The 26,118-nt window shown below is 37.2% G+C and overlaps 2 protein-coding genes across 7 annotated transcripts in view; one reads left to right on the forward strand and one right to left on the reverse strand.

The window, feature by feature from the left end:
- Positions 1 to 20,216, forward strand: part of UGGT2 (UDP-glucose glycoprotein glucosyltransferase 2) — an 82,765-nt gene extending 62,549 nt beyond the window's left edge. Inside the window, exons 27-39 of one of the 4 annotated variants that reach the window (XM_030477919.1) lie at positions 149 to 338; positions 1,194 to 1,352; positions 2,556 to 2,641; positions 4,156 to 4,240; positions 5,910 to 5,995; positions 8,690 to 8,788; positions 9,956 to 10,040; positions 10,483 to 10,665; positions 12,185 to 12,345; positions 12,651 to 12,765; positions 16,346 to 16,462; positions 17,876 to 18,011; positions 18,250 to 20,216. In XM_030477919.1, the coding sequence (XP_030333779.1) occupies positions 149 to 338; positions 1,194 to 1,352; positions 2,556 to 2,641; positions 4,156 to 4,240; positions 5,910 to 5,995; positions 8,690 to 8,788; positions 9,956 to 10,040; positions 10,483 to 10,665; positions 12,185 to 12,345; positions 12,651 to 12,765; positions 16,346 to 16,462; positions 17,876 to 18,011; positions 18,250 to 18,272 (1,525 nt within the window). In that variant the 3' untranslated portion in view covers positions 18,273 to 20,216. Of the gene's footprint in view, positions 1 to 148; positions 339 to 1,193; positions 1,353 to 2,555; positions 2,642 to 4,155; positions 4,241 to 4,542; positions 4,880 to 5,909; positions 5,996 to 8,689; positions 8,789 to 9,939; positions 10,041 to 10,482; positions 10,666 to 12,184; positions 12,346 to 12,650; positions 12,766 to 16,345; positions 16,463 to 17,875; positions 18,012 to 18,249 lie in introns of those variants that run through there. The other 3 variants (XM_030477921.1, XM_030477922.1, XM_030477923.1) reach the window with 3 other exon arrangements.
- A 1,217-nt stretch (positions 20,217 to 21,433) lies between these two features.
- DNAJC3 (DnaJ heat shock protein family (Hsp40) member C3) overlaps positions 21,434 to 26,118 on the reverse strand; it is a 37,718-nt gene continuing 33,033 nt past the window's right edge. For all 3 annotated transcript variants that reach the window (XM_030477926.1, XM_030477924.1, XM_030477925.1), the window contains exon 12: positions 21,434 to 25,420. In XM_030477926.1, the coding sequence (XP_030333786.1) occupies positions 25,263 to 25,420 (158 nt within the window). In that variant the 3' untranslated portion in view covers positions 21,434 to 25,262. The remainder of the gene's footprint in view (positions 25,421 to 26,118) is intronic.

Genomic DNA, 26,118 nt, shown 5'->3' on the forward strand with positions numbered 1-26,118 from the left:
TTCCAAAAGAACAGGGAGCTACTCTGCCTCCAAACATCATTAATTTGGTAAACATTTGTGATGTTTTAAAGTATTTTAAAAGAACTTCCTGTTTGGAACTTCATGCTGCATAAATGTATTATTTTTTTTAACACTTCTTTTTCAACAGCTTCTATCGTTTTGTTCTGGAACCAGAATTAACTTATGGGATCAACAAGCACCTTCCTTCTGAACCTGTGGCAAAATTCCTAGAATTGCCAGAATCGCCCCTTTTGACTCTAAACATGATCACTCCTGAAAGCTGGTTGGTTGAAGCAGTAAACAGTTCCTGTGATCTTGATAACATTCATTTACAGGATGTAAGTAATAGTTTGTAAGCATTATAAAACTTGTGTTGGACTTTCCACCTCAAGAGGGAAATAGAAATATTGTGAGACTTTTTTGTCTGTTTTCCAGAAATATTTTCTGTGGTAATTGATTAGTCAGTATTTTGCCATTTTTATTTTCATCATCTTTTTTTCATGTTCTCTCTTTCTTTCGAAAAAAATCGGTATTAAAAGAAAGCAATGAAACAGAAAAAAAGCAGAATACAGAATACAAATTAAAACAATAGATCTGTTATGTTGAGCTTTATAATGTTTACAGAAATACTACTTTTTGAGATAAAAACAAATCAGTTAAGGGATTCTCTTTTAGTTTTCTGTTTCTCCTTTATTTTTTATATATTTTGGTAATAATAGGATTAATCTAGATAAATCTTCAAATAAACCTGAATTTAGGGCTGTTTATTAATATAGATTAAGCTATATTTGACCCTTTTTTAGTTCACAATTTTTTAATTATATTTTTAATCCCTCAGCTTCAAAGTCACTAGAATTGTTTCGGTCATTAAGATTATGCAAAATATTGAGAGTGTTTGATTAACCAAAGGTGTGTATTGTGAAAATAAAGGTTGGGATTTAATTTACCGAAGCTGAGATGCCTCAGCTTCCTCAACAACGGAGAGAACGTCCCTCCAGACAGTGATTCATCCTTTTTATCTTGGATACCTGTTTTAAAGTTCAGTGAAGTTCCTTATGGAAGGGCCTTTCTCTTTTTTTTGACAGTTGAATTTAGTTGAGGGAAATCCCACACAACACGTTTGTCATTGTAATATGTTGCTTTTCCCACATAGTTAAATTACATAATTTATTGATGAGATGTTCCTTCCACAGATAAAAGGGACAGTTACAGCAGAATATGAACTAGAATATATATTGCTTGAAGGACATTGCTTTGATGTGACAACTGGACAACCTCCTCGAGGGTTACAGTTCACTCTGGGCACAAAGAATAATCCTGTCATGGTTGATACTATTGTGATGGCCAACCTGGTAAGTATTAAGTACAGAAATAATCATTATTATTGCACACTCTTAATGAGAATTCCTTAGGAGCTTCTTATTCTTTAAATCCATTTTGCTGTGTTTCAAGCTTAGTAATGCTGCTGGTACCAAGAGCATCCTGAAGTTGAGACTATCCACAAAAGATGTACATCTTTAATTTGCTGAGTTTTCCCCCGCTCTTAATCCAGTATAGGTTTGGATATAGCCTAATTTTAGACTCTTATCTGAAGTATCTAAACTGGGAACCTAATTGCCTGGAGTAGATGGTAGGAGGTAGTTATGTTCAGATGGAGATTCCACTGACAAATCTAAGGTATGAATCACATTATGATTAAAATAACCATTTTTGTTACACAATGATCCAGGCAAAAGAAGACTTTTATTTTGGATGCTTTAATTAAATGTTTAAAGCCTCTGTGGAACAAACACACACTTGAGGAATCTTCTGGTCATCCAGAGTAATTATTTCTCATTTCAGCAATCCATAAAGCAGAAGATCTTGTGATTTCTGAAGTGAAAGATTTATTTTCTATTGGCTAAGGTAATTTGACAGGGAAGGATTTTGATGAACAAAATGTTACCTATCTACTATTCTCTGTTCTCTGTAAATACTGTATCACAAGGAATAAAATGTTTAAAGTGTGAATCTTTGATTTTTACACAAGTACTGAATACAGTCTCAACAGTGGAGGATATTCAGCATGATTAAGCTTAATGATTCTTCACATTCCAAAGCATGCTTCATCTGGCTTTCACATAGTGATAGCTGTATGCAGTGTTCCTAAGTTGGGGAGGAGTTGTGTTGACTTGGAAAGTTGCTCCAGACAAAAATTTGAAGTTACAAAGAAGCTTTTCGGTTTAGGGCCAGTTTAATAACTGCTTTTTAGGTTAAGGTCGGTTTCTTTACTGCTCACTTACTTGCTGTTCTAGGTTGAGATTTTGTATACAACTCAGTTTCAGCTAGAACCAAATGGAGCACTGAAAGGCATTCATATGGACATACAGGAAAGGTGATAGTTGGTTTCATCACTGCTGTATTACTTGTAGGGCTAGTATGAGAGTAGGTGATGGTTACTAACCCTGGCTGCAGTACCAAACGTTGTATAATTGATTTTGTACATGGTTGTATGTGTACATGGTTGATTTTGAAATGCTGACAGAACAATTGCCTGTCTTTCCTTTTTTTCATAGGGGTATTTTCAGCTGAAGGCAAATCCAGGTGCTTGGACACTGAGATTGCGTAAAGGAAGATCCGAAGAGATCTACCAGGTTTTTTCGTAAGTGTTGATCCATCTTTTGGAAACATTGTTCATACTGGGACAGATATTCATCACACTGAGTGCTGTGCAGAGGAAAACAATTGGCACTCAGTAAAGATGGAGCCAACAGTGAGGGATCCAAAGAAGAGATTTAAGGACACAAAGTGATGTTATTAAATTTACAGCCAAACCAAACACACATTGTAAGGACTTTGGAAAATCATCTTCATTGGAAGAGCTGCAGAGCTGGCTACAGAATTCATAACAGAGATTTTGAGGTAGCTGAGTGAATAACAGAGAAAAATTTGATTGTGTAAAACCTTAAGGCAAAACTGGGAATACTGTGCCAGCGGCTGCCATTTCTGCTATCAACACTTGTGGTTGGCTCTAGTTTTAGTATTTTATGGCTTTCTAATGACAAACTTTATTTAAAACGAAGATCTGTGCCTTTTATGTTGAGTACTGTATATCCTTGTGATAGAAAGACAGTTCTTGGCCAACTGTTCATATGTGCAATATTTTAAAAGAATGAAAACAGAACTAAATCAGGGAGTAGAAAAATAAAGATAATCTTGAACATTGTTTTGTGTAAGAATTGGCCATGACTATGAAACTTCATGATCGGAGGCACATTTTACGGATATGTTTTAAATAGAAAAATCAGATAACTGTATAAAATCCTGACATTTTTAGAAAAGTAGTGTGAAACAGATTGAAACCGGTTTTAAACATTTCTGGTTTCTAGGCCAAAAAAAAAGAATCAGGCCTAAGGAGTAGCAGATTACTTTCTTAAACCAATTTTTTGTATGCATAGCCCTAGCAAGAGGGAACCACATAATGCTGTTAAAAGACAGAGAGGATGGAAGGAAAAATATATGGGCTATTGAGGTATAAAAGCTATAAAAATTGAGAATTATGTTATTACACTGTATCGCAGAGTGACAGCAACATTTTTCATACCTGTTACTCAGTGGACTACAGTACAGTTTTGAGATGCCTGAATGACTTTAAACGGATGTTCAGTAGGGCAAATGTTCATGTGGTGCCTTGCACAGCCACATCTTTAGGGGTAAAGTCACCAATGCCAACCAGTCGAAAGCCAATCTTTACTATCTCAGCACTGTGATGAAGCTTTCCCTAGATTCTTAAGGCAGATTTATTTTAAAAGCACATTTGATGCTGTCACAAAGCAGTTTCTAAGATGTTTTCCATATTTGACAAATAAAATGTAGTTTAATATTTGAATGTAATATATACCTGTATAGTGCAGAATAACATATTCTGCCCTAGGTTGCTGCATTTTTAAATTGGTTGATAAAATCTCCTGTGAAAATCCAAATTAAAAAGTGTGGACAATGTCTAGTCATGAATAAAACTCAGAAAGTTTCTAAATTTAAGATATAAATAGGTGCAAGTAGAGAAATTTATGTCAATAAACACTCAGCAGTCCTAAACCTTATGCTCTAAAATGTGCATTATTACCTGTGTTTAATGAGCCAGTTCATTTGCATGGGTCTTTTGTCTCCACACAGCCATGAAGGAACAGATTCTGTAGCTGACTTGACAGATGTTACCGTGGTATTGAACAACTTCAAAAGCAAAATTATCAAAGTCCAAGTATGTATAGAGATGCCTTTGTTTTGTCTGCAATATTTACTTATGTGAAACATGACTAATGCTTATGTGTCTTAGGCTATGTTTGATTGGAAGATACATACTGAAATATATAATTTAGATTTTCTATAATTAAATAGAGAAGGGTGTGTAAAATCAATGTAGTTAATTTGATCCAATCAGGTTATACTAATTGCATGGGAAGTTGTTAAATATCTGTTAAACATAGATAGGATTTCTCTCATCTAGCTTAAGGTGTGTAAGAGTGGGGCCTAGGTGCCTTAAACTTCCTCTCTGCTTAGTAGATTGAGAGAGTCCAAAGGGCTGCTCATCCCAGCTCATGTATGTATTTAAACCAAGAGGGTGACCACCTCCTGAGACATCCAGTTCTCTCCTGTGACTGGGGAGGGATTTTCCATGAGGTCCAGAGTGGAAGTTAAAATTAGGTATGTTGAATTCTACTCTAAGCTGCCAAATTTGTGTAAATGAAATGATGTTATTTTCATTCTTAAAGATGTATCAAAAAAAGAGGTAATGAAACATGAGTTATATTAAGGAGAAAGAACTCATAGCATTATATTTTCCACTATTTTGTAAATAACATTTTGTGTAAGTGTCCTTGGTACATTGTATCCAAATTTTAGACATTGAGAAGGAGGGAGAATGACATAAACCTAAGTATTTTTAAAGCCACTTATAGGAGTCTCTTCCCCAGTCCTGTAACTGAAAGTTTCCAGAACCTGGAGAAAATGGGTAACTCTGGAATGTGACAAGCCTGCCTTTAAAACACAGAGAAAGAGTAAAAGGATGCCACATGGGCCAAAACAGGAAAATTACTCTATGTTAAAGGTGGTACATATTAAGCTTATAACTAGAATATGTAAGCTCTGCTGTTCAGCTGAACTGTAGAATCACTTCAGTGATACCGAGGATGTGGCTTCAGAAACGTTAGCTAAAAAGATGCATAATCTAGTGTGAACAGAAGCATTAGCTTGACAGTATAAACATGTGTAGTGAATATGGTTAGATTTTAATATGTTCAAACATTTATTGCTTTAGAAGCTATTTGGGTTTAAAAACCAATTAGGTGTCTTTTAATCATGGAAATTAAGGTCAGCAAACAAAATTAACTTGGACCCTTTATTAAGCATCTGGGTAAGACAGCAGAAATTGCCGAAGTTGGATGGGAGAGTTTATATTTCAGTGACAGATGTGTTGCTTTCTCCATATGAGAATCACAGTTTCCCTTCAGGTAAGGTCTATGCATGGTGCAGTGCTCTCCTACCCTTCTTCTGCCAGGTAGCAGCTGGATCACAAACTCATGAGGGAGGAAAATAAGATACAATTCCCCACATTTTTAGTTACTGTTTGCCTAAAGTAGTACAGAAAGCTTGAAATTGCTGTTTGATTTATTAATCACCATCTAATTTTCCATAATTGATTATTTTTCTTCTTATTACAGTAAGTTCTGTACACAGTTTAAAAGTATGTCATTAGATTTTTACTGTTTGGTTTAATGCATTTCAGTAAGTATTTTACTGAAACAGAAATTGGTAAGATGTTGGTCTAGCTCTAGCCAGTAAGTACACCATAGTTAGGTATCACATCTGAAGTGGTAATTATTATCAACTAACTTTCCAAATTCCACAAATACATTTATTTTAATGACTAGGTACAGAAAAAGCCTGATAAAATGAATGAAGATCTTCTTACTGATGGAACAACAGGAAAAAAAGGAAATCAAGAATCAGTTTTAAGGTAATACATAATTTTCTTATATTTTAACTGTGCCGGGACTTGTTCATTAGTACTCAGAGCAAATGTTTCTTACTTGATAGTAATACACATATCTAAAAAGACTCTCCCAGGGATTTATAATACAAATAAAAGCAGGAGAAAGACAAGCTATAATGTCTTGTACATCTCATTATTAATTTCCTTTTTAATCCCTCCTTTGCATTTCTAGTTCCTGCTCATTTTCTCCACTGGCATTTTTTTTTTGTTGTGGCAGGGAATCATTCTCAGTGTGAAAATCTGTGGTACTTGGATGTATCAAACTGAACATCAAAAAGCAGGCAATGATGCTGCTTGTCTGCTGCTAGATATAATTTATGAAAGCTCAAGAAGTGTTTTTATATTTGTCAATAAAATACCTTTTACTTTAAAGCTTGAGTTCTATAAATAATTGTAATAAACATCTCAAGCTTTACATTTGGGGCTAATGAGTTGTAGTATTTTGAATTTGCCATATAGCATCGTAACATTTTGTTTTCAGTTGCTCATAATTATGTTGTCTGTGGATGGTGTGTCATTCAGGCTGGGTTTTTTTATTTGATTTTATTGTTTATTAAATAAAGATATAAATTCCTATGAGATTTTTATATAATTTTTGAGAGTAAGGGCAAAAAGGGACGTTTCATCTTTGCTTAGAAAAATTTTAGTGGGGTTTTTTTTTTATAGACTAGGGTATCTGTGCTGTGGATCAGAACATGGGGTGTTGTATCAGTTTCCAAGGCATGTTAATTGTCCTTTTGAGAGCATTTCAGTCAGATAACCTTTGACCAGTGTATTTTAGAAGCAGTGGCCTGGGTGCTCTCTGAGCATTCTTTCCTAGTAACACTTCAGAGACTTTTCTCACAAGAAACTTCTGAAAAAGATAGAGTTCTCAAGTATTACAGTTGGGTGATGGCAGAAGTACTTACTGAATTCACAGTGATTTGATTTCTTCATGTCAAAGAAGAATGAGCTTGGGTCTTTAATCTGAAATGCTGGTAACACAATAAATTCATCCTCTCTTTCAAGTATAATTCCTCTTCTGGATCTTCAAGGCTATCGTGGGGAGGACCTAATTTGCAATGCATTGTTTCCATGCTGGACTCCATCCACTTTTTACGAAATGCTCATGTTTGCTCTCAGCCTGATTTCCAGCACAGGTTGTTTCTGCAGTATGCTACCGAGTGCTAAGTTGTCATAGCCGTGTAATTGCAAAGGCAAAGAACTAAAGGGAATGCCTTCCGAAAAAGAAACAGTTCAGGGCCAATGACTTGACTGTAAACGACTTAATCCAAGTAATCACAGATCTCTTTGCCCTAAAAGAAAAAAGAAATTGCAGTAGCTTTATCCGTAAGTACCTTTAAGCATTCAAGATTTACCATTGAGGTAAAGTTTGATTCCTCCATTGTTCAGGAGAACATCTTTGGGCTATAATTCAGCTAGTAAGAAAGGGTTATTGTCAGTATGAGGGATTTAAGGAGAATGGCTTTTTCATCTCTATTTTCTCCATACTCTAAAGACTTTCTGGTCCCAAATGACTGCTGCAAGACTCAAAAAAGGTTTTCTTCCATTTTCAGTAGCCTTGGCAATGGTTGTCAGTCACAAAGACAGTTAAAAATGATGAAGAAGAGGCACAGCAGTTCTACTTTATCCAGTAAACAGTTGATCCCAATTTAATCCTCAGCCAGTCCTTAGATCCAGGACTCAGCTCAAAAAAAGACTACTGAGGTGAATCTCCAACAATATCAAGCCATACTGTAACCAATTTGGCTAAGGCAGCCTTTGCAATTCCAAGATCTCTGAAGCAGTGCTCTGAGGGAGACTGCAGCCACCTTTCCCTAGCCGCGTGTGCTGGAAGGCATCCATGATTAAAAACCAATCCTGGGAGACTTTGGTATTCAAAGCAAGCAAGAATGCTGTGCAGCAGAAACAGAAAACCTCTGGACAACATACGTCAAAGATACTGAGTAGCTTATAGGGAGAGCAGTTGGTTAAATTTAAGGAAGAATGCAGAAGGTATTATGAAAAACACTCAGGAAATCCCATCAACACAGACCACTGAATGTGACAAGAGTATTCCAGGAAAGGCTACTACTTCTCAGCCTTGTCATTTGGTGTTGGTAGAGTACTAGGCTACATATGTGGTTTGGCCTTGTGCGGCCATTTTTATATTATGTTCAGTCTGTACATGTGTACATTTTATGTTACGTTCAGTCTGGAGCGTATATTCAGCTCAGGTACCTATGGGGCTACGCAGACACCCTTCACCTCAGGAATATGCATTGATTCTTCTGATGTAGAATGCACGTGAATGAAGCTTGAAAAGTAACTGTTGCCAATGTTACAAATAATCAGTTCTCAAGATACTCTGGCTGTGTGTATTTCTGATTTTTTGCTTTGATATAACATGGAGTTCCTGCCAAATTAGGATTCTGACCGATTGAAAATATTGGAGACTGCAGTTGTGCCATAGTCCTGAGTGACTGCATATGCGGTGTTTTTTCCAAAAGATTTTGTTACCATAGGCATTGCAGTGGAAGTAGAATGTAAGCGGGATGACAATTTCTTTTGTGTATTTTCTTACTTTTGATTCTTTATGAACTCAATGGTAATGCAGTAGTATTTTCTTTCTGCTGAATGTTTACTTTAAATAATAATTTGTTTGGGTTTTTTTCTCAGCTTTTCAGAAGAAATTCCAACAGAAGAGAAGGAAAAGCAAAGTGATATTCTTAACATTTTTTCCGTTGCTTCAGGCCATTTGTATGAACGTTTTTTAAGGTAAGGAAAGGTAAAAAGGAAACAAGAATTTCGTAGGAATACTGTAAACATTCATTCTAAAACTAAGCAGCTTAAACAAACTGACTTTTTCAAAAAGGTGTAAAGAATAAATTGTCAAATCATAGCAAAGTTGTATACACTGAGGACTAAATTAATCTTTCTTTGAGAATAAAGTGATTCAATATGAAGATGTTCAAAAATACCATTATTCTTTGAAGAAAATGTTCTCCATGTCTTCCATGAGTGCGTGTGTGAAGTGTGAACATAAAAAGATGAAGCACAGCCTCTCTTTATAAAGACGTAACAGAAGTTACTTCATTAGACCTGTATCTATTTATGTTTAGTCCAAACTACAGATACTACTATGTGCGCATACGGCCATACTTAGCTCAGTGTTCATTCAATAAGCAATGATTGCTTTTAAGGAATTTTTACAGTATTGCCTAATCTGTTCACAGCCATCTCTGTTACTTTCCTGATTTGAGTACTTTCTGCAGGTGTCAGGTTTAGTGATTTTATTGCTTTAGTAGTCTGATGCAGTTTGAGCACCTGCATTTCTTTCCTTCAGCCTACAACAACCTTCATAAAGGGAAAGACTCATTTATTTTAAAGGAGTAAAAAAATTATTTTAAAACATCCTATGTGCTGCTTTGCCTTACTTAAAGTTTATTATTTCTTTATTTTTAAGATCGACTTAACCTCTTGTAAGGTTTAAGGTGTTCCTAATCTGGTAAACCCAACCAAATGCTACAATAGTAAAAAAAAAATTGAACCCAAAATAGTGATTCTTACAGTTATCAAGGTTTTTCTGAAGAGGATCTGACCTCGAACTATGCTTTCTCTTTCCTGCTGTTTTTCTCTTCAGCAACCTATTAAACTCAACCAAAATACCTCCAAAATAAGTTATCTCTGCAGCAAAATTAATATTGACAGATCCACTTTTGAAATTGTACCTTCGAATATTGCTGAACCAATCTGGATTGAATGAGTTCATCTCAAAGCAGTCTTGAACACATGCTCTTCAAAGCTTTTATAAGAAATAGAAATTTCTGCTTAAACTGGGTTAAAGAAAATGATACTTAGAAAGTGTTAGAACCTTTTTAGAGCAGTTGAAATTTAATGACCAGTGTGTATTTGTTTGTTTATTATAGACTTATATTTTCACAGAATTATGATGCTTTCTGTCCTGCGTCATACAAAAACACCAGTTAAATTTTGGTTTCTGAAAAACTATCTCTCGCCAACATTTAAGGTAGGAGAAACATTTTCCTTTTATTTTTTTTCTTACAAATTTCAAGTAGGTTTGTTTTGTTGGTTTTTTTTTTTTTTTAATTACAGTTGAGTAATTATAAAATTGAAATTGAATTTTCACAGTTGGAAATGATCTCTGAATGCATTCAATACCAATAGTTTTAGAAGTCTCGTGTGTAAGACTCTTCTGTTCTGGAACCCAAAGCTCAATGAAATATGATCATATTTTATTCTTTTCTGATAGTCTTCAAGAGCTGTAAAGAAATGCTTTCTAGATCTTGCTGAGGATACTGCTAGAATTAAAGAAAGATCTTAAAATAAGAAATTCTGTACTCAGTAAGGCCGACACAGCTGCCACTGTATTGCAACATTCCCTTTTTTTCCTTTTGAGTCCTTGTGTGTCGCATCCATGTGCAACTAATACTTTTTGGTTCTTCTTCTAGGATGTTATTCCTCACATGGCTAAAAAGTATGGTTTCAGCTATGAGTTAGTACAGTACAAGTGGCCCCGCTGGCTCTATCAACAGACAGAAAAACAAAGAATTATCTGGGGCTACAAAATTCTTTTTTTGGATGTTCTTTTCCCTTTGGCTGTGGATAAAATAATATTTGTCGATGCTGACCAGGTAAGAAAAAAATAATATTGTATAAATGCATGAGGAATTAATTTTGGCTTAAGTTGATCCAGTTTCATCCTCTGTGGCCATTTTATTCAGATGTTTGTCTCACAAGACTATGCCAGTTGTAAGAGCAAAACCAGTGGTGTTACAGAATGTGAAATGCAATAATTCGACTTGTCCTTGGTCATGTAGAAATGAGTAGTCTCACCACACTGAGTTGCCCTAAATTGTGTGTGGAGAGAGAAAGGCACCTAGAGAGGTATGTGTGATCTCAAAGGTGCCTCTCGCCTAAAGCATATTCGAGTGATGAATCTCTGGGCTGATGGTGAGAGGACTTCTGGACTAAGGAAGGAGTCTGATGTGGTTTGTTTAGATCCCTTGAACAACTTCTAGATGGCTGAAATTTTTCAAGATTAATCCTGTCTCTTTTTCTTAAATGTGTATGCAGTCTTTCACTCAAAAATGAATGTTGTTTCATGTAGAATCACAGGATCGTAGAATGGTTTGGGTTCGAAGGACCTTAAATATCATCTAGTTCCAATCCCTCTGCCATAGATAACCTTCCACTAGAGCAGGTTGCTCCAAGCCCCGTCCAACCTGGCCTTGAACACTGCCAGGGATGGGGCAGCCACAGCTTCTCTGGGCAACTTGTTGCAGTGTCTCACCACCCTCACAGGGAAGAATTTCTTCCAAATATCTAATCTAAATCTCCCCTCTGTGAGTTTAAAGCCATTCCCCCTTGTCCTATCCCTACATGTACTGAAAGGTAACATACTGTCTCAAACAAATGAGACATTGAGGAGTCTATCAGATGGTTATTAAAAACCTCAGAATAGTATTACATATATTTGTCCTTTTCCAAAGCTTGAGAATAAATTAAATTTAGATAAAATAATGCAGACTGCAACTATCTCAATTTCATCTGAATACATCTGTCTGTCCTAACTACTGTAAGAATTTCTCTGTACTCTGAAACATTAACCTTTTTTACCACTGACAAAGTAGATTAGTGGGGTTTGATGGAAGAATGATTGATTAGTAAATAAAGGACATTCATAAAATGTCTTTATAATGTATTTTTAAAAGTATTTTACTACTAGATACAAAGATTTTCCAAATGATGCGGTAATATTGGAGTGCCCAGCTGATGTAACAAATAGGAAGGATTTTCTGAAGGGAGATGCTCAGCAGATTTTGGAAGTTACACTCCTGCATGAAGGAATTTAATATTGGGCAACCAGAAACACTGGTCTAGGAATTTGAAATGCTTTGCTGCTTTTATTTCATTTACTTATTAAATGTGTTCCGCAAATGGCCACAGAATAAACACTTTTTTTCTTTCCTTGAACAATAGTTTGGTAAATATCATTCCAGAGCAACACTTCATCTATACTCCACTGTTGTAATGTGGAGTGGGCTTTTTTAAATGATAACTAAACTTCGGGAAGCTTGCTGCAATAACTACACTCGTATGCACACTTTAAAAACCATATTAAATTATTAAAAGATACATATTTTTATTTAGATTGTGAGAAGTGACCTAAAAGAGCTCAGAGATCTAAATCTAAATGGAGCTCCCTATGGATACACACCTTTCTGTGACAGCCGTAAAGAAATGGATGGGTACCGTTTCTGGAAATCGGGATACTGGGCATCACATCTTGGGAAAAGGAAATACCATATTAGGTAGGATAAAGCCTTATGTATTTTTGTGCAGTTTGGGAATTTGGTTAAAATCTGGGTCTTCATATTGATTTGAATGATACGGGGCAGTGGCTTTTGAATGCTGATGCATTCTCAGTAAGAGGTGAGTAAGATACGAATTTTGATTACATTGATTTTCCTTTTTTATTGTAGCTTCAACCACTTAATTAAAACATATATTCCTTTAGGATGGGAAGAGGTTTTGATTTCTTGTTGCTTTTATTAATGTTATAAAAAGAAAAGGTGAAACTCCACAAATCTTAATTCTTGTTTTTTACTCTTTGTAGTGCCTTGTATGTTGTGGATCTGAAGAAGTTCAGAAAGATCGCAGCTGGAGACAGGCTTCGGGGCCAGTACCAGGCTCTTAGTCAAGATCCAAACAGTTTGTCAAATCTAGATCAGGTATATATGACTCTAAGCAATTTGGGGTTTATTTTCTTTATCTTTCTCAATACGCATGGAATTATTTTGTATCTCAATGTGTAGCCTTTTTATAACTCTGAAACTATTTGCCCTTTATTGCTATTTTAGCATCCTATCAAGTGTGCATATGAGCACAGTTCAGAAAACTGAACACTGAACCATGAGTAATTGTTTAATAGGAAAAAACTGAGGAAAAAACAGCAGAGGACTGCTGCCCTTTATTTGTAGTTGTTCTATGTGCATTTGTGTTTTTCAGGTGGTAATCCTATATTCTGATAATAGTAATTATATTCTTCTTTAGCAAGAGCTGTTTCCTCTTTCTTTTCTTCTATCCATTAATTTTTTGTAAGCGAACTACTAATGCACTCTAGTGGTTGCTGTACGTGGTCACCCTGGGGTGAATATAGGTTTCATTTATATAATGGATTTTTAAAGGTAGGTGGGGTAGGTCAGGGTGCGAGTCACAAGTATAAGTAGATCGCAGATGTACAGAACATGCTTAAATTTATTTTTATTTATTTATTGTCATAGAGGTTCTTTAACTCAGTAGAAGATCGATAATACATATCATCCAGTTTCTGCCCGAGTAAATAATATTAGGTATTTATGTCTCTCTTTGGGTGAATTTCAGAAGGCTTCATAAGTAAGATTGTCCCTGCTCTTGTCATTTTCTTTGTGGAATTACTAAAAGGTTTTTTACCTGTCTATAGCAGAAAAGGGACCCCACAGTAGCAAAACCTAAGTCTCTCAGTGCCTGCATTCCACACACTCAGTCTCCAAGCAAGTTTCTCTCTCTTACATGAGTGAGTTATTGCCACCTGCATTTATTCCAGAAATACAACTAAAAGTTGTTGATAGCAGATAATGGACAAAGAAAAGTGGAAATACAGCTCTGCTACAATATGGAACTAGACTGGACACGGGGAGTTGGAGCAGCCTTAAGCTGTAACTGTTAAGAGCAAAGGACTGATATAACAGCAACAGTCAGATTTTACCTCTCTTTTCTGGAAAATAGAAGGAATTATTGGCCCTGTATCGCACACTTTGAGAGTCCTGATGTGCTATAGCTGTATGTTTTTCAGTCATAGTCTTACCCTTTTGTACAAGGTGTCTCTCAGAAGGACCTTTAAGATTCAGAGGCTGGTTACAGGGCTTCCACCATAATGCTGCTTTTCAGAAATAGTAATTAGTTTTATCTAATATTCTCAAAATATTAATAATGTATATCTTTCCATCTTAGGATTCTTGTATTTTGAATTACAGTATTAATGCATGATAGCATATATCTCTTAAAAGTCTGTTGGATCAAATCAGAAGCCACTTAAGTGTCATCTACCCTTCCCTCAGCACATCACTGCTGAGCGCAAACATTAAGGCAGCTATATCTTGGCAGAATGGAGTTGGAATTACCTTGGAAAGGGAAATATGTCAAAGTAATATTTTCATAGTATTCTGCTTTCCCACTGTACTGATACAGAATCACTTTCTGCCTTCATTGCTGCTACTCTACACCAAATACAGCAACATTCCTAGAAACACAAACCACAGCGCAGTATGTTTTACAAGAGTCCTGGAGAGCTTTTATCTGCTGAGAGGATGCAGCACGATCACTTTTTTTCCTCTTTATTTTAAATATCTGACTGGAGTGCTCACTGCCCTTCTCAGTAAAGAAGCAGTCTTGGCTCTTCACTAATCTGCCAGCACGGCTGCACTCATGTATGGTAGTTAAGGTTATGCTAATATAAACCACAAAATAGAAGTAGATAGAAGGAAAAAAAGTCACTTAAAATGCCAGGGGGTGTAAGTAAAAACCTCCTGGGGAGAAAAATTACACATGAGAAAAACTAGACTTCAAGTACAGTGTATTTAATTGTACTTTTTAAAGAGAAGCATGGGAATGTCTATGTAGAGATGCCAAGACAAATACTTAATATTTATACTAATAGCAATTCATTAAAAAAAAGAATTAACCGTCTTGTTCTTTACCTAAAGAATAAACATCAGCAGAAGGTAATGTAAGACTAATTCTGTCATTAAGAGGCAATGTTTTTCTTTTCTAGTAAAGATGCTGCTGTGGAGGAGCCCTTTAAAATTGTGTAGGTTATCTGGCTGAATGTGAAAACAGTCTTATTGTAAATCAAATTGAAGAACAAGTTTTAAATGTTGTTTGTGAAAGTCGAGAAGACTTTCATTTCAGCAGTTTACGTATCTTGAATAAACAAAAATTTGGGCACTGACCATAAAAACGATTTGGTTTTACCCGTATTCATTTATTTTTCTGATTCATAAATATTTCCTCTTGGATCTTTTAGATGTATTTTACTGGTTTTGAGGTTACATCACTTTCTTCTGCAAGGATAGGCAACTTTTTGGCTAGAATTTGGTTTTCTTCTATTTACTTTAAATCCTGGAACTAGCAGCTGTCTTTCTACTTTTTACTCCATGTAACTATTTGTAAATTCACAGCCCTGAAAGCTACTGCAGTAATGCAGGAATTGTGCTTTCCTTTAGAAAGTCAGAGAGGCACAACAGCAAAGCAGAAATTGAGACGGTGATAAACCATTGTTTTATCTTCCAAAAGAATTATAGAGCTGAAGTTTTTTTAAAAAAGTAAAACATTTAAATTAATGTTTAATGTCTTGTGTACTCAGTATACTTACATTTGGTGTATTTTCCTGTGCTAATGTCTACATTTGAATTATATGCCTCTCGTAGTGCAGCTCTCTGTGCTATTTTCTTTTGTCACATTTAGCAACACGAATTGGCAAAATAAGATGTGACTAATACTTGAGTACTGGCACTTATTTTTAAATATAATGTAGGGGTTGCACATGGGAAGGAGCTTGCGAATGGATCTACCACTTACACCTGCTATTTTTAACTGTGGCCAGAGGACATGCAGCGTGTGGCTGCCTGAGGTTCTCATTTTTAAATGCTGATCCTTCCATTCTGCAAGACACTGGTTCAGAGTTTTCATGATCAGAGGACTTGAGTATATAATAAAGGTTAAAAAAACCCAATATAAATTAAGTAAGGAAGATGGTAGCTGGAATAGCAGCTTAACCGCTTTTCCTTTTCACACTCATGTTTCAGGAATCCATTTTCCTACAAGTCTAAATTTAGAGCAGTGGTGCAGTCCTGGATTTAATGCTTTTGAGCTTTTTTTCCAAATGTGAGGAATGGACATATGGTTAAGTTCTGCTTTAATCATTTCGCAGTGTCTCATTCTGCTTAGTAGTATTTATAGTGGGACATGCAGTATCGGAGCCACAAGTATCGGACAGTGGTATTGCTTATGTCAGTCCAAGGAAGGACAAATGTTAAGTACAAGAAAAAATTTCTGGAGAAATTAGAGGTGGAATTGGCCATCAAATTGAGCATGACTAAGTTTTAAGTCTACTTGAAAAAGAACTAGAGATGCACTTAAAGCGTAAGAAGAAGGAAGCGTAAGAACAATTTGCAGAAATAATAGGCAGAGATATTCTACTTTTAAGTACTTGCTCAATAACCAGTTACATTACATTCAGTGCTAATTTATGATCTTACAAAATTTGTGCAGGATCTTCCCAATAATATGATTCATCAAGTAGCTATTAAGTCTCTCCCTCAGGAATGGCTTTGGTGTGAAACCTGGTGTGATGATGAATCCAAGAAAAAGGCTAAAACAATAGATTTGGTGAGTTGAGTTCAAGTTACGTTGGTTTTATCCATTAAAAACTTTCTGCTGTAATTTCTGTGGCTTTTGAGATACGTGTCGTGTCATGTCATGGAGGCAGCCCTGCTGGAGGGCACTGTAACACAATATCCATACCCTACAATACAGCAACTGTTCTCCTTTCCTCTGAGACTTTCTCTGCTTGCCCTGTACAAAATTTACTTCGGTTAAAGCTGGAAAGTGTCCCCCAAAATGAAATACTGCTATCCGTAACTGGACAGAATTGGGATTTTCACACTTGTGCATGTATATTCTTTATCTTTTTTACATATTCAGCTAGATTAGTGGAACTCTGAGGTACTGTTAACTGTCTGGGTATTGCGTGCTCCTATTGCACTTCCTACAAAGAAGGTTCCTCCAGAGCTGGCTGTGTAGAGGGCTTCCTTAATAGTACCATAGTTTCCTCTGTCCATTTCATCACTACAAACAGGAGATAAAGCAGCGCTTTGGAAGTGTGATGCTGAGGAGACTATCCATATTTAGAAAGAAGTGTCTGTCTTTGGGAATTGAAACAGAGAAAATGTCTAGAGAAGCTGTGGCTGCCCCATCCCTGGCAGTGTTCAAGGCCAGGTTGGACAGAGCAGCCTGGTCCAGTGGAAGGTGTTCCTGCTCATGACAGGGGCTTGAAACTAGATGAGCTTTAAGGTCCCTGCCAACCCAAACCATTCTGAGATTATTATCCCCAGTCTATTTTTTCCCATTCTCATTTTTTGACACCACCAACACACTGTAAATGATACTTACTTCAGACACATAATTCCCAAGAAAAACACACGGCTGGAGTCTGGTGTAGATGTTCAGTATGTAAATAGTTTGTTTTCTCTGCGTCTTTACAGTTGTTAAAATAAGCTTTTTTGTGCACTAAAGATGGGTGCGCTCTAGTCAGAAAAGATCGAACTGAAGTTACTGGATCTTCTTTCAATCCCTATTATCATGTATCACTTCTTATTATGATTTCTATTTATGTTATTTGAGGGAAGCAATCAAGGCATTTTTTAGACAACACTAGAGGAATTGTCACAAATGTAATAAAAACCCCCTATCAGATTCAGTTTCAATATGCTAATGCTTATCTTGTTTCTCCCTGTGTAGCTTTGTCTAAATCTTAGCAGTCTTGTGCTAGCCCTGTCTCTGCTATCCAGATAGTCAGGAGCACATGGGAAAATGCAAGTATTTACAGTAAAATGTTTTGAGTTATTGAAACAGGGTTTAGTTACAATTTGATTTCTATTTTTTTTCTTGTGTTTTAACTGACCTCGGATGCTGCCCTTCAATGGAGCTCTAAATGCTGACACCACTATTTAGCTCAGTTCCTTGGAAAGGTGATATTTTCACATTTGCTTTGTTTACATCGAGTATGTTTTAAACTTTCAGTGCAACAATCCCCAAACCAAAGAACCAAAATTAAAGGCTGCTGCCCGCATAGTTCCCGAATGGGTTGACTATGACTCCGAGATACGAACATTAATAGAGCAAATTGAGAAAGAGAAGAATCGTTCCTTTCAAAAAGGTAATTTACATGCCTGTTCATCTGCTAGCTCTTAACAAATAAATATTAATACAGTTGAAATTAAGATTGGGGTCAGCAGGCACAAATAATGTATTTGTATCATTTTCCCTACTCTTAGAGAAATTGAGTGGGCTTTAAGAGGCGCATGATGCTCCTCTACATCAGAGTTTCACTAAGAGGATAAAATCTATTCTTTTATGCAAGAATCTAAGAGAACTTTCTTTCTCTTTTGTTACAGGTCTTAAGCACGATGAACTTTAGCACAGCCTCTACACAGCAATGGGGACAGCTCAAAAAGTCTTCCGTGAAAGGCTGAGTGGAAGTTACGAATGTTACATTGGCACTATTTGTTACACTCTGTAACGTGAAGTCACATATTTTATAACAGTGTTATTTAAAAATGTTTCCAATGAAATACAAAACCAGAAGAGAAATCCATGGGTACTTTGATTTTTTTTTCACTCAGCACAGAGTAGCTTTCCTGATTTCTTTGGTTTTCTTTTCCTCCACTAAAACACAGCTTGCCCCGAGGATTTTGAATATAAAGACTGATGTGTTCAGCTCTTCTAAAATAGATTGGGTCAATCTGGGGGAGGACACACACACATTAAATATGTACATAAAAACTGGTTTGTGCATATTACATGCACTAAGCTATTTAAAAGAAAGAATTTTGGTTATATGTCCCTGGAGAAATGCTGTGGTCACAAGAAATAGCTTGTGTAATTCAGGCCACACAAATCTAAGTCAACTGGGATGCCAGGAATGTCATTTCCCATTTATTATGCAGGATTGCTGCAACCTTAGTAATTAGAAAAAATCATTTTTAATTCTTAGGCTCTTTTTGGTCACATCAACAGTATGTCATGAAATTCCATTACATTTTCTTAGTTAAGATGATTTTCCAACCAGCACGTACTGCATCAGAAGGTCAGCACCTGAAAGCTGTTCCCATTCAGTTTTGATTATCATCATCCTGTTCAGAATTGATAATAAAATAATAAAATCTCTGAGTAATGGTGACAGTCAGTGGTGTCTCCTGTAATTTTCTAAGTCTGTACTCACAAAGCCATTGCTTTAATGGGCTGCTGACATTTCGATCCCACACAAATTGCAGTGAAAAGTTCTTGCAATACAGCTATGTAAAACCAGGGAGTTTATTTCTTAAACTGGAATCTAGTGCCTTAAATACATACTCTGTTGCTCAGGCTGTGCTGCTTTCAGAAGAGATTGGACATGACAACACATTCTTGTATTGTCATGAAATACAGCTTAATGCAGTATTTCAGCCTAAATGCTTGAAATGACAAAAGAGAAGGTAATTTGCACTGAGTGGGTGAATCCATGATGAGTTGCATAGTAATATTTCTGTACTAGCAAATAATTTACTAAATAATACAAAAAATTAAGAGTATTTTGTCCGTATTGTCACTGTCCTCAGGTGTTGGTTATTTAAAATGTCTTGCTGTAAGAGCAAGTGTCCTCGGTTTTGACCAGTGTTAAACCATGACAGCAAGTATTTAAAGTCATGCTTTGCTGCTATTTTTCAAGTCTTAGTAATATGAAATGTGCAAATTCCTTTTACAGCTTTTTCTATTTTTCACTGTATTACCTTTATGCATTTTCAAACAGTTTTAACATGTCACATATGGATTTTAAAAGGTCTGTTGTAAGCATTTTCTTTGTATGAAGTACCCAAGGAAGTTACTTCCTGTGTAACCCATGCATAAATCCTACTGTCAGTTCTCTTTAGTTGTCCCATTTCACCTATATCTGTTTTGTTATGCTTGTTCTCTAACGTAATTACTTTAGGGTATCAGGCAGCATAGAACATAGAACTTTAAGTTGGTATTTTTATACCAGATAGACTTACAATTAGCAAATGTATATGCACCATTACTATACATTCAATGTGTAACAAGGAGACAACTGATACTCTGTATGAGGGAAAAAACCAAACAGTATTCATGACTGCTTGCTGCTTTGTTTTTCCCCCTTTTCTGTCTTTAAGCTTAAAATTCCATCCTGATGCTTCACTCTGCAGCAGTGTTTCACATCAATCTGCCTTGGAATGCCTGAAGCAGACATTGGAAAGCTTTTGTTTTTAAACCAGAAGTTAATCTGTAAGAAACAACTTAGTTCTCCTTAATTATGATTATCTGTGGGGGAATTTTGTTATGCAGTATAAAAAAAGTGGGTAATTTATGCACTGATCTCCTGCTCATTTTATCTGTAGCATCCTTTTAAGAATTTGATTACTTCTACAGGCTTTAAAAAAAAAGAAATAGCTCTTTAGCTACTATTTCTTTGAGATTACTTAAGTTATTATTAGAATATAATTTTTAGAAATATAATTTGCTGGAGATATTTTGAAGACTTCAGAGGTTTCACGCCATTTTCTACACCGTTGTATATATCTGTAAAAACATTTTACAGCATTTTTTTCCTGTGTAACAATACTTTCAAGGATAACACTTTTTTGAGATACATACTGGTTTTTTTAAACCAAAGAGGGCCCAGCAAATATCTTCACTACTTCCTAAAGTTCTCTTTAAAGCAGCACTTTGAATCATTAGCAGCATATATTTTTAATACCAATGGATTGTATATGTTGTACAAAATATTAAAAGGTGCTACTAGAGGAAAAAAGATGATTATTTTTTTGTTCTCCTATTTTGTATTATACAAGAACTATTAAATACTTGGTTAATAGATCCAAGGCAAAAAATTGCAACAAGACCTCGGATGTCTTTAATCTAAAGGGAAGCGTTTGTGCTCTGGGGTAGGGTGAAAGCTTGGGGAGGCAGAGAGCTTTGTTGTAGTTTCTAATCTGTGTGCTCCGCCCTGTGGAAGGGAAGAAAACGCATCCTGGATTATAGGGGTATTACCAAAACCTAGGTTAAGTTAGTAAATAAGCAAAGTAATATTTGAACTGCTCAAATGAAGAGTTTATACAATTTATATTCATATTACCATTAGTGTCTTTTCTAGGTCTTGCTCTTCTAACTTTTAAGTTTAAAGGAAATGAACAAACCAGACATTAGTGCAGTGTTGTTCACAAGCCAGAGCTTTAAGCATTGAAAGTATTTCTCAGTAAGGTTCCTTTTAACCTTTTTCCATCTTTTTATAGTGGGGACCAAAACTGCCCAGCCCAATGGGAGGAAAACTTGAGGTGTCCCTGCCCATGACAGAAGGTTGGAACTAGATGATTAAGGTCCCTTCCAACCCAAACCATTCCATGACTGCTTTGTGCTGTATGTTACCTGTTAAAGCCTGACAAAGCCACAGTAGCTACTCAAGGAATCATACCTTCACCCCCAAGCCAGGGTTCCAGCAGCCTATTCCTGCACTTCTGCACAGCTCCAACTTCAGCCATGGAGAGTAGGATGAGGAAAGAAGGGCAGACAAAGACACTGCGGTGCTTTCTTGTCATCATAAATATCTTTATTGTGAAAAATACCATAAAATAATTCCCACAGTTCTAGAAAAAACAGTTCTTGCTTTTTAGATTCGTGATTTGATATAAAGACATTTTATCATTTGAAACATTTGATATATCTCTGGCTAGTTTTACTTCTCCTTCTTACAACACAACCCCACTACATTGAGATTTGCTGAGGGGAAAAAAAATTATTCTTCCATTTATTTTGTTGTTATTTTATGGATAGAAGCGTGGATTACAGAGCAAACAAACAATACCTTCCAATAAGGCACTTTTAAATACAACTAACCTGCCAGGCTGAACTGGGTAGTTTCCAGCCAGGGTCCTACAAGTCATAGCCCTAAAGAGAAGAGTAATTCTTGTTCCAAACACTGAAACTGAAACTATAACAAGCTTAAATTAAAATAATAAAGTTTCAGCTGACACTTTCTGCATATGTCACAAGTCTGAGCTCTTAAGTTTATAATTCACTTTAAACCCGGTTTAATACTGATTTATTAATACATCAGTATTAAGCAAGTATCAAGTAAAATATGCTTCTCACCTCCCCCCCTTCATTGTAAAACAAGTTGGAAACAAGCTTATTAAAACTGAACGAGAAAGTTTGTATCTACACATAGGCCAATTATTGTAACGATTCTTCATGCACACCTCAGGGTTTACAAGCTACCAAGACATCTACTTCAATGTTCAGTTAGTGAACATTATTGCACTACAGACACCCACAATAAATAAAAAGGCAAATTCTGTTCCCTGGTGCATCGCCTGAACCTTCAACACTCCGCGTGGCACCAGCACTTTGCTTTCTGAAGTCTGGAGATGCTGGAAACACAGAGGCTTGCTTTCTCACACAAGTTCTGTCTCCCTGTATTTTCAGAGGTCCCTCAGAGCTATAAGCCAGCATCTGCTCCCTGAAGAGCAGCACCCGAGCAGTAATGCCTCTTCTCAGTGATAACTTTAATACCAGAGTGCCTTGCTCACCACTGCTGGGTTTAGGTTTGTTTTTATGACACTGTCTTCCACAGAAGGAATGTATGAGCAGCACAATCATCTTCCCTCATCTACTGACTACATCCAAGCATACCCCCCCTTAATATGTATTTTTCCCTTTCCCATTCATTCTAAAAAATAAACATAATCCTTATGTTCCCGCCTGCTTGCAGTGCTCACCACAACTGCCTGCTGCGTTAGAGAAACAAATCCACACCACTCTGGTGTCAGCACTTTGTCCTGATCATTTACTTATGAGGGACCATCCTAATCCATTCCTAGAAGAATAAAAATTAAGATTTCCAGGAAAGTTTTCTTAGCTAAAGGTTTTAAAATGGGATGACAACAAAAAAACTGAATGAGGGCAGACCTTTAAGAGCTGGTTTATCATTCCAAGCACTTCCCTAACACACAAGCAGAGTTCCCTGCGGCATTTCCTGTGACCTCCTGAGACCAAACACCACTCCTGCATGCACAAACATGACATGCTGCTCACACTGGTCATTCAATCACAGAACAGTTTGGGTCAGAAGCACCTTAAAGATTGCCTAGTTCCAACCCCACTGCCATGGGCAGGGACACCTACCACTAGACCAGGTTGCTCAAAGCCCTGTCCAGCCTGGCCTTGAACGCTGCCAGGGATGGGGCAGCCACAGCTTCTCTGGGCAACCTGTGCCGGTGTCTCACCACCCTCACAGGGAAGAATTTCTTCCTAATAGCTAATCTGAATCTCCCGTCTCAGCTTAAAGCCATTAGAACAAGGGATAGCCCTTGTTCTATCCCTATATGCCTTTTTACAAAGTCCCTCTCCAGATTTCTTGTAGGACGCGTTAGGTAGTAGAAGGCTGCTCTAAGGTCTCCCTGGAGCCTTAATACCAGTTTAAAACAGCCCGTTCTGTAGTGGACAAGGCAATGTAAGAGTTTATACGGGGGGCACATAAACACGCACCACCAGCAACCCCCAGAGCTGCTGCTCTTGGTGGAAGCTGCCAACCTGATTTTTACCTACTGTGAGCAAGAAGCACACACGCAGAGGCTGACACCAGGGGCCACAGGTTATTTGTTGTGCAGGACATTCCTATGTCTGAGCCTTGGAGGTCCCAGGAGAACCACACTAGCCTACAACAGTGGGAGCAGCATCCTACAGTTTAAACAAACATCCTTGAGACAGGTCAAAAGCAGAAATCCAACTTCTAGAAAGCCATTGAACTTGGAAAACAGCCAACACTGGAGTTCAACAGGCTGCGGGGGTGGTTTTGTACCATGGACTCTTTGCAATCAGCGCATGCGCTCTTCAGCTTGATGATAAATTTCTGCTGAACAAACACTGACCTTTAAATTGCTGTTGAAAAACATTTTAGGATGTCACATGGCCTCACAATTACATTTGTAAAAGTACTTGAGGCAGGAGACAAGGGTTACGCTTCAACAGCAACTCCGATTGCAGTCATAAAAAAGAAACTGAGACGGAAGGCCTTATGTGCCAACTTCATCTGTTTTACTGAGGCTGTGTATGCTTTCAAACACGTGAACTGAAGTGAGAGAAGGCTCCATCAACTGACTACTGTTCTCCAGTTAAAATCCAATCAAGACAACACTGATGAACTGCAATTCTTGCATTCTAAGAGCATGGCTGCTGCTGAAACTCAGTACTCAGCTACAGAAGATGACTCCCAACAGTGACTGCCCTGTAACCCCTCACATCACGGTCACACATTTCCATCAGTCACCCTAAACCAGTATTAGCTACATGCATCTCGAAAAAATAAATCAGACTCTTGGCTAATGGGAAGTGAATCCGTCTTTTTGCACACAATTGCTTTTGCAGCACTGTGGCTGTTACACAAAACAAGATTACATCAGTTTCACATACTATTAACTCACTGTGGCAGCACCCAGCAGAACTGAAGTCGTGTTACATGGTAAGGCTAGAATGAATGCCCTATTCCCACTCCCCTCGCAACCTGAACCAGCTCTGAGTTGATGTACAGAGAAGTAACAAATTGCTGCACAGTCAGGGAAACATCACATCAAATTTTTTGCTCAAATCTCAAGCAGGTATTTTGATAAAGTGCGAACTACTCAAACATGATACCAAAACATCCCAAATTACATTCAGAAAAGGTCTTTCAAAACACATCAGGTCTATTTTTTTACCTTCAGAGTTGATAATTACCGCCAAGGCAATGACCCCAATTCATTCCAGGTTAGTGACTGAAGTGAGCAGACATTTTCAAACACAATTACTTACAAGCAATCTTCTTTGAGAGCAGTCGTTGGGACTCGTTCCACACACAGCCTTTCCACCCCACCTATGGCACTGCCAACAGTAATACAGGAGTAGGTGGTCCCCAGAGGTTCCTTAAACGAATACTGAGAGATGGATCATTCTGCCCAGCACAACAGCTAACAGTTTGTTAACGCAGAGACTATTGTAACCACCTTTTCCATGTTTATTAGGCCCCAATCCAGAAAAATATTTACATGCATTTTTACTTTTAAGCATATACTTGAGTCCTAAATTTAAGTGTTGTCCTGCGTAGCCTCTTACTGGTTTTTTCATCCATAGGAATCAACATGTCCTGTATAACCACAACAAATAGGCAGTAACAAACCCCCCCAGTATGAGCTTGGCAAGTTCACCACAAAGCAAAGCCTCTGAATTCTAAAAGAAAGAAGGAACTTTCTTCCAGTGCAGTAAGACTCTGGGTTAAGGACAACATCAGAAATTAAGATTTTGGGGTCTTGAACTGAGAGACTTTTTATTTTTCAACGAATTAAGTAAAAAACAGCAGCAGCCACCGGAAACAGTCTTAGCTCTAACTGAAGTGAAATTTGAATGTAAATGGTCCTCCTCCCGATCCAAAGGGGTTGAATCCTTGCCACGTGTTCCAGTTCCTGTGGAAGGGGTTTCCTCCGCCCTGCTGACTCTCTGCATCCAGTGGGTCTTCTCCCGCATCAAACTTCCGCCTCATTTCTAGAGGAAACAAAGCCAACGTGGAATCACAGCACAGTAGTTAGGGCAGGAACACCAACCATCTTTGACGGCTGATAATAGGATACAAGCACAGACAGCCCCCCTGCCATGGCCAGGGAGCTGCAATTAACGCTTGTATTGGCAGCAGCTGTAGAACCTAATTACTTTGAGTTTTTCAAAGGTGTCCAGGACACTGGCAGAGGAGACTAACTCCATGAACACACTCCATGAAAAACTTCAAACAAGTCATTTAGTTTAAAGCAAGACAAGGCAGTACCTGGATGTCTCATAGGGCAGGTATGAATTTCAACAAGAACAGGACAGCTGCACTTTGACCAACTTTGTCCCACAAATAATTGGGGTATTTTGTCCTTGATGAGCTGTGCTCAAGGCCACGTTGGATGGGGCTTTGAACAACCTGGTCTAGTGGAAGGTGTCCCTGCCCATGGCAGGGGGGTTGGAACTAGATGAGCTTTAAGACCTCTTCCAACCCAAACCATTGTATGAGTCTATGAACTCCAGAGCTAATTGATCCTGGAAATCTCTACAAGATGATACCCTAAAGAGAGACCTTTGAAATAATTTTTATTTTCCTTTTCATTTAAAGTCACTGAAACACAATAATTAATTCCAGGTTTACATGCAACTTCATGCAACAGATTGGATGCAAGTATTACAGAATTATTTCCTTAAAATGG

Source organism: Strigops habroptila, chromosome 2 (assembly GCF_004027225.2).
Source record: "Strigops habroptila isolate Jane chromosome 2, bStrHab1.2.pri, whole genome shotgun sequence".
NCBI lineage: Eukaryota > Metazoa > Chordata > Aves > Psittaciformes > Psittacidae > Strigops > Strigops habroptila.